Source organism: Engraulis encrasicolus, chromosome 23 (genome assembly GCF_034702125.1).
Source record: "Engraulis encrasicolus isolate BLACKSEA-1 chromosome 23, IST_EnEncr_1.0, whole genome shotgun sequence".
Classification (NCBI taxonomy): Eukaryota; Metazoa; Chordata; class Actinopteri; order Clupeiformes; family Engraulidae; genus Engraulis; species Engraulis encrasicolus.
In genome coordinates this window covers 3825542-3833766 of record NC_085879.1, presented here as the reverse complement: position 1 = coordinate 3833766, position 8225 = coordinate 3825542, and the positions used below count along the sequence as shown (strand labels likewise).

The 8225-nt window shown below is 43.0% G+C and overlaps 1 protein-coding gene across 1 annotated transcript in view; it reads left to right on the top strand.

Annotated features, from left to right (window-relative positions):
• Positions 1–7468, top strand: part of dnah9l (dynein, axonemal, heavy polypeptide 9 like) — an 83726-nt gene extending 76258 nt beyond the window's left edge. Inside the window, exons 78-82 of the mRNA XM_063190817.1 lie at positions 143–325; positions 978–1093; positions 1962–2074; positions 6611–6751; positions 7149–7468. Of these exons, the coding sequence (XP_063046887.1) occupies positions 143–325; positions 978–1093; positions 1962–2074; positions 6611–6751; positions 7149–7396 (801 nt within the window). The 3' untranslated portion in view covers positions 7397–7468. The remainder of the gene's footprint in view (positions 1–142; positions 326–977; positions 1094–1961; positions 2075–6610; positions 6752–7148) is intronic.
• The last annotated feature ends 757 nt before the right edge of the window (positions 7469–8225 follow it).

Below are 8225 nucleotides of genomic sequence, written 5' to 3'. Positions count from 1 at the left end.
ACCTTTTTTCATTTTTCAGTCTTACAATATTTTGGTCAGCACCCTTAAAAGGAAGAAAAAAACTGTTGGGTGACGCCTGCTCCAACCCTTATGCACCCTAACCAATTACCCATGACACCTCTTGATGTGTATGTGTATGTAGGTAAAAGCCATCCTCGATGATATCCTGGAGAAGCTTCCAGAAGAATACAACATGTCTGACATCTGGTCCAAGACGGCGGAGAGATCGCCATACATTCTCGTCTGCTTCCAGGAGTGTGAGCGCATGAACACACTCATCCACGAGATGCGCCGCTCTCTCAAGGAGCTTGACCTTGGCCTCAAGGTGTGTGTGGAGAGTGAGAGACTAAAGCCCTATTTGTGTTAATTTATGAATCATACATTTAGTGCTTCATAAGTACATTTGATGATGTTTTACTTTATTTGGCACCATAGTCTTCCATTACTATGTTGTTAAATATGGTTCTACTGTCTACTGTCAAACTAAGCATTGCAAGCGCCTAGGGAAAAAAAATCCTATGTGGTGTCATATTTCCCCGGGGCTTAAATACAGAAGAGCAATATATATCTGAAATAAGGTGGACTGTTCCTTTAAGCAGTCATTATAGAGAGCAAGATGAAAAAATCAGAGTTTCTTATCCCTTTGCGAAGGTGCAGCATCAGTTGTGAAGAAACTTATGTAGAATTAGAGAAGTCGGCCCTGCCGTGGGCAACCGGTAGGGCACTCGTCTACCATGTCGCCGACCCGGGTTCGATTCTCAGCCCGGGTCATTTGCAGACCCTTCCCCGTCTCTCTCCCCATTTGCTTCCTGTACACCTCTCACACTATCCTATCATTAATAAAGCTGTAAAAGACCAAAAAATATCTTTTAAAAAGTAACTTGTTTGAATGCCAGCTGATGCTGAGCACCTGAGGCAGATTATTGTTATGACTGTATTAATGACAGTTATTGTATCTGTCCCTCCCTCTCTAACAGGGTGAGTTGGCGATCTCATCTGAGATGGAGCAACTGCAGACAGCTCTCTTCTTCGACCATGTGTCGCTCACCTGGACCAAACTAGCCTATCCATCCACCTATAGCCTAGCACTATGGTACATGCACACACACACACACACACACACACACACACACACACACACACACACACACACACACACACACACACACACACACACACACACACACACACACCAACTTGGCCTTGTTAAACTGGTACTAAACACACACAAATCTATTATAATGTACATGGTTGACCAAACTAGCTTAACCTCCCACATTGGGCAAGTTACTCAAAAACTGTAATGCATTACTGATTATATGTTACTGTCTTTGCAAAGTAATCTGTTACAAGTAATCATTACAGTAATACTATATTTTAAATGCAAGACATAGCACTACTTTTGCACTACTTTAGTTACTCTCGCAAAAATAACTAAATATGGATCTGGCAACAGTGCCATTGAAGCTGATGAATCATGATTATTTCACCTTCCTTCCAGGAGGTATTCCAACAGCAAGCAGACAAAAAAATAGTCGCAGGTTCATGAAACGCTTCTTTCAGACCCGTCACCCACTACACTGAACACCATGAAAATACAAGTTACAGTTAAATGCAAGTTAATAGCATTTAAACTAAAATATACATACTACAGCTTTTTCTTCACTGTAATGCCTTTAATTATTACTGTAATGCATTCCTTTTTGCCATAACACTTAATGTAGGGCATTACAGTGAAGAAAAAGCTGTAATATATTCTAGTTTAAATGCTAGTAACTTGCATTTTACGGTAACCTGGATTTTAATGGTGTTCAGGGTGGTGGGTCTGAAAGAAGCGCTTCATGAACCTGTGACTATTTATTACTGTGAGGCAAGCAGACAAAAATAATCACTTTTGTAATGTGCTACCCCCCAACACTGCACATAAGGCATATGACACTATGCTGTTTTTGTGTTCTCAGGTATCATGATCTTCTGCTGCGGTGTCGTGAGCTGGACAGCTGGACTCAGGATCTGGCTCTGCCTAATGTAGTCTGGCTATCAGGACTCTTCAACCCACAGTCATTTCTCACAGGTACACCCACACACACAGACAGACACAAGTTTTTTTTTCGGGGTTGTCCCTTGTTTTACTATTTTTTACATTCGAATAAGTTTGTGCGGTAGTGTGTATTTAGACAGGCATTTCCTAACCTCTTGCAGTTCGGTCTTTTTGTGGGATGTGAACATTTTCAAATCCATACAGCAGGGCTATTCAATTGGAGGCCCAAGGGCCACATGCGGCCCAGATGCAGTCCACATACGGCCCAGGCATGGCCCCCAACAGAAGAAGTATACATTTCAGTTTTGTTACTGCAGTACCAGTGTTAATTTCGTCAACCACGACGATGACGAAAATATTTCGTCAACGCCCCTTTTTCCCTTGACGATGACGAGACGATGACGCACTAAAAATTGCCTCCAGCAAATAAAAATATGACGAAAATAAAAAATATTTTCGTCAAGGAGACTAAGACGAGACGAAATTTCCAAGCCATGGACGAATGGACATTAAAAAATATAATTATTTATAATTAATTTGTAATTTGTAATTGCAATATAGGCCAAAGTGTCTTGAACTTCATAGGTTATTGCGCTCATGCTGTTGCCTCGCTTGTCTCTGCTGGCAGCCAGCCAGTCCATGGCGCAGCTCAGTCAGTAGTTCTGTAGCCTAGTAGTTCAGTGAGTCCATTTAAGTTGAGTTTAGGTCCTAAAACATTCCCAGAGAAAGAGAAAAAATAGCCGACGTTGAGGGAAGTGGTAATTTTGAAACATGTTCAACAACCCTCTTGTCCATGACGAAGACATGTGTTTCTGCAGTAATGACAGTCGTCGCGCCAATCCTCCTCTGATACTGTCATGTTAAACCTCCTCGAGCTTCCACTATTCTCCTTTTCACTTAGGCTGCCCGGCGTTCGTTGTCTGTTCTTTTTTTGTAATGTTTGCTATATTTGTTGTTTAACCACGTGAGTAGGCAGTTCGCAAGCAAATCATGAAGGTCGGATTTGTGAATGTAGCCTATTTAAATCAGTCACCGTCGGAGCGCGCGCCAGCGGGGGAAAGTTGGCCTGTCTAAACAGAGGCACGGCTACTGTAGTTTTGAAAAGAATCAATGGATGGGCGATCGCTAAGGAGTTTTAAACTGTTGAGATTTGAAACTTGTTCTTGTCGAGAGCAACGCTAAAAGACCCAAAGGAAGTCGACAGCATTTCCATGCGTCTGCAGCGTCTTCCTAAGTTCCAAAAACTCTTTTCAAGAGTCCCCCGACAAACAAAACAGCATTAGTGTTTAAATATTTGTATGTACTTGTCCTTTCTATCGTCCAGTCTGCATACCCCTGCCTAACTATTTCTCCTGGGACTTTTGCAGGGCATACGAAGTGTGCTCGCGCAATCTATTTAAGCCTATTCCACGCATGTCGCACGAGTCATTATCGTTCTCTGCTCGCATTGCCAATTGAAAACAAAAACCGCTAACTGCATAGTCTAACATCAGCAATATTTTATCTGACTCGTGGTCATCGGGAAGCCACTATCAGGGAGACTTCTTGAACTTCATGGAGACTTGGGATGTCTGGTCTTCCCACTGCCGGTACCTAATCTGCAGGCTTTAAGTCACGCGGTCAGGTGAAGAAGAGCATGTAGTTTCCTCCGTGATCAAACTCAAAATCAAATAATATGCAGCAGCTTCTAATGCGAGAGAGAGAGAGAGAGAGAGAGAGAGAGAGAGAGAGCGCAGCCTGCACCTGGAAGTGTGTGTGTGTGTGTGTGTGTGTGTGTGTGTGTGCGCGCGCGATGCTCTTTTGCTCTATGATGTTGAAATGACTGATTTGGGTTTTGGTGGAAAATGACCTAGTAACAAGGTGAATATTTGCTGCAATAGGCTATATTAGTAATACTTTCTGAAATAACAATAGCCATTGTAGGTTATTTATTTTACACCACAATATTGACTAAAATGACTAAAATTTGAAATGTTGACGAAAATGACTAAAATGGCTAAAATTTGACTATGACTAAAAGTGATTTTCGTCATTTTGACTAAGACTAAGACTAAATTGGCAAGACAATAGCCTTGGTCTCACTGCAGGGCCAGCCCCGGGCTGGCCCGGACAAAAGCGGGCTGACGGTGATCTCATCAAAAGGGGGCTAGGTGCTAAAGATGGCCGCCGGGCCAGGTTGTGGGGCTAAGGGCCGCTTTCCCTGGCCCGTCGAATTCGATGGGCCAGCAAGCACCGCTGAGGCTCGGAGGCGGGGTCAACCTCGGGCGATATAGCCCACGTGCGATATAGCCTACCAGACCTTCGGCGATAATAGCGCAAAAGCTAAATAAGCCGACATAAATGTCATGTGTGAGTATTTGTGAGACACTTTGTATTGGTGTCCAGTGGAAAGCATGCCAAATCACGATAATGGCACAAGAGTTGGCGCTAAAAGCAGAAAAAAGCCGACATGACTTAGCTATGACATCCCAAGTTTAAGTGTGTGGTGCCCATGATGCCCTGATAACAACAAAAAAGTTATGTTGGCTAAATAACTTTAAAAACACAAACAGAAGTGCCAAAGTTGCATCTTATGAAATTATGCCATAAGAAAGCCAAACACCCCAAACTAATAATTTGCCCAGAATTTAGCGATAAGTCCCCCTGTGCTTTCACGCCATGGTGAATCTAAGCTAAAGAGTCCTAATCTAAAAGATATATAGGTCTAAATATATAAATAACCAGCGATCTCCTTCTCCTACAGACATGTGTTAGGGCTTGTTCGAAAGCTGAGATTCTTAGCTTTTTACAGTTTTTTACGGAACGTTTTTATGTCCTTTCATTCAAAAGTTATTAAACTGTAAGCGGCCGCTGTTGCAAGTGAAAAAATAGCGCTTTCCAATTATTTTTTTTATCTCGTCATTTTTTTCCTAACAGCCAGCGATCTCCTTAACCTAGACCTACAGACATGTGTTAGGGCTTGTTCGAAAGCTGAGATTCTTAGCTTTTTACAGTTTTTTACGGAACGTTTTTATGTTCTTTCAATCCACAGTTATTTAACCTTAAGCGGCCGCTACTTCAAGTAAACAATGGCGTTATTCTCCAGCCGGATAGAGAGGAAATCTGTTTTGTCGCTGTGTTCTTTGTTCCCTCGAATTAAACCGACGGTCTAAATAGGCTACATTTGTAGGCCTACGTCCCCAACACAAGACCAGTTCTTTCTAAGTTAGCTCTTTTCATGGAAAAACTTGTTTTTCATGCGTCTTTGTCTTCTTAACATGCGCTGCGTCCCATAGCATACAGCTTCTGAATCGACAACTTTGCCATGTAATAAAACTGTTCTTGAAAGGCAAGCCATTTTCTTTGCAGTTCTTGTCGTCTTTGTCCGTAGGCTACGAGCCAAACGGCGACCTGCTCCAGCAGAGTTTGCTCAATTTTCTTCTCCTTCTTTGTCGTTGTTCTGTTGTTGTCCTTCTGTGATTTGGGGCGAAAGTGGGCTGTGCGACTGACGTTTCACAAACAAGGCGTGTACCTGAATGTGCCTGGGGTCGGCTATGAGTCCGATCAGGCAAAAAATGGCCCGGGGCCGGCAGCTCCGAGCCGGCCACTCTCCTGAGCCCCGGGCGGCCCCGGGCCGCTGAAGCGCGGTAATGAGACCAAGGCTAATGACTAAAATATGACTAAGACTAAAATTGATTTTCGTCATTGTGACTAAGACTAAGACTAAATCAAAAAAAAACTGACGAAATTAACACTGTGCAATAAAACACATTATTTTCTTGTGAATCCCGGCTTGCCTTGTACATTCACATTCAATGTGGTTAGGTTTTAGGTTAGAGGAACATGTTTACAATTGTTTGTGGACTACTGATTTTAAGTGTCATTTCAGTGGTCGTGATGTCTGAAAATGTGCGGCCCGACTGTAGTTCTTGGTTTCGAAATGTGGCCCAGATGAAATTCTAATTGAATAGCCCTGCCATACTGTATAGTGGAAACTGGAAGTGAAAGCCCATTGGGAAACTCCAACTCCCATTGTCATTGTGACACAGCACTCCACAGCACACAAGTGAACACTGCACACTGCACACAACGAAATTGCATTTATGCCTCACCCGTGCAAGGGGGCAGCCCTCAGTGGCGCCCCATGGGGAGCAGTGCGGTGGGACGGTACCATGCTCAGGGTACCTCAGTCATGGAGGAGGATGGGGGAGAGCACTGGTTGATTACTCCCCCCACCAACCTGGCGGGTCGGGAGTCGAACCGGCAACCTCTGGGATGCAAGTCTGACGCCCTAACCGCTCACACATGACTGCCCATAAGTTGACATACACTGAATAAAAAGACACAATTTTTTTCTCACTCTCTAACTTTAAATCAGATTACACCTTTTGTTAGTTAGGTTATTTTGGACCAAAGTTAATCAAATGTGAAATTATTTCTAAATTTCAGAATAATAACAGAGAAAATTTTAGGCAATATTTTAGCATTTTCAAGTCATAGTCAAAAGTTACGTAACATACATTTCATTACTATTTTGGTATAAATGCCATCAAATAGTTTTTTCTGTGCTGTGTTCATGTGTGTGTGTAGCTGTGATGCAGTCTCTGGCTAGGAAAAATGAATGGCCGCTGGACAAAATGAATTTGACTGTCGATGTTACCAAGAAGTTCAAGGAGGAGTTCAACCAACCAGCGAGAGAGGGCGCCTATGTACATGGACTATACATGGAGGGTTAGTATTTGCATAGAAAGAGAATGATTGCCTATTGGAAAAAATATATGCAATATATTAAAATATATACAATATACAACTTATATGTCTTTCTTCATATATGTGACTGACTAGCCTGTGTGTGTGTGTACAGGCGTGCGTCTGTGTGTGTGTGTGTGTGTGTGTGTGTGTGTGTGTGTGTGTGTGTGTGTGTGTGTGTGTGTGTGTGTGTGTGTGTGTGTGTGTGTAAATGTGTGTGTGTGTGTGTGTGTGTGTGTGTGTGTGTGTGTGTGTGTGTGTGTGTGTGTGTGTGTGTGTGTGTGTGTGTGTGTGTGTGCGCGCGTGCGTGCATGTGTGTGTACATGCGTGCATGTGTGTGTGCGTGTGTGTGTGTGTTTTGGCGTCTATGTCTGCCTAGGTGCTCGTTGGGATATCCAGGGAGGGAACATAACGGAGGCCCGTCTTAAAGAGCTGACTCCCATGATGCCTGTGGTGTTTGTGCGTGCCATGCCCAACGACCGTCAGGAGACTCGAAACACCTACGACTGCCCTGTCTACAAGACTAAGCTGAGGGGAACCACCTACATATGGACCTTCAGCCTCAAGACGCGGGAGAGGCCCGCCAAGTGGATACTGGCTGGAGTGGCTTTATTACTGAGTGTGTAAAAAGCCAGAAGCGTGAGAAATGATGGGCGTGGGGGTGGAGAAGCCAAGCTCAGGGGACACAGCTACAAACCAAAATCCGTTAAGAGTTGTAATATAAAATCAAAATACTACATTTTCAAATACTCTTCTTTTATTTATTTTTTTTGTTCTTTTATAGTTCCCTTGTCCTATTTCACAGCTGTTCCACTGTGAAGTACGGTTTTGCTTAAATGTGAGTTTATCAGCTCAGGACAAGATAGCCCAGTGCATGCTGCAGAAAAAATCACTGGCACCATCCTTCCAGGGCTGCAAGATATATATGCAAGAAGGGCAAAGACACGAGCACAAAGGATTATGAAAGACACATTCCATCCTAGTCACTCCATATTCGAAAGGCTGCCCTCAGGGAAACGACTACGTTCCATAAGATGTAGAACAGAGAGACTGCGTAAGAGTTTTTTTCCTCAAGCCATCCGCTTTTTGAATTAAGACAACAACTTTTTTTTTTTTTTTTATTATTATTTTTTTTTACCATCCAACACAGCACAGAGCAGTTGCAATCCCCATTTCACTGCCAATTGTGCTTGCACAAGGAAGCACGTGACAAATAAAAATCTTGAATCTTGAATCTATTAAATCAGTACAGTTTTACCCTGTCTTGAAAAAGCTGCAAAACATGTCTTCTGCCACTGTGCTTCCCCCAGTTCCTGTTGTCTAAATTCTGTCAAAGTCTAAGTTGTACTTAAGTACGAGGTGCCTCTTTGGCAGTACGTATGAAGTTTTTACATACACTATTTTACCTTGCACTTGCACTTTAAGCAAGCATTTTACTTCCATGCGCCAGAAAAAA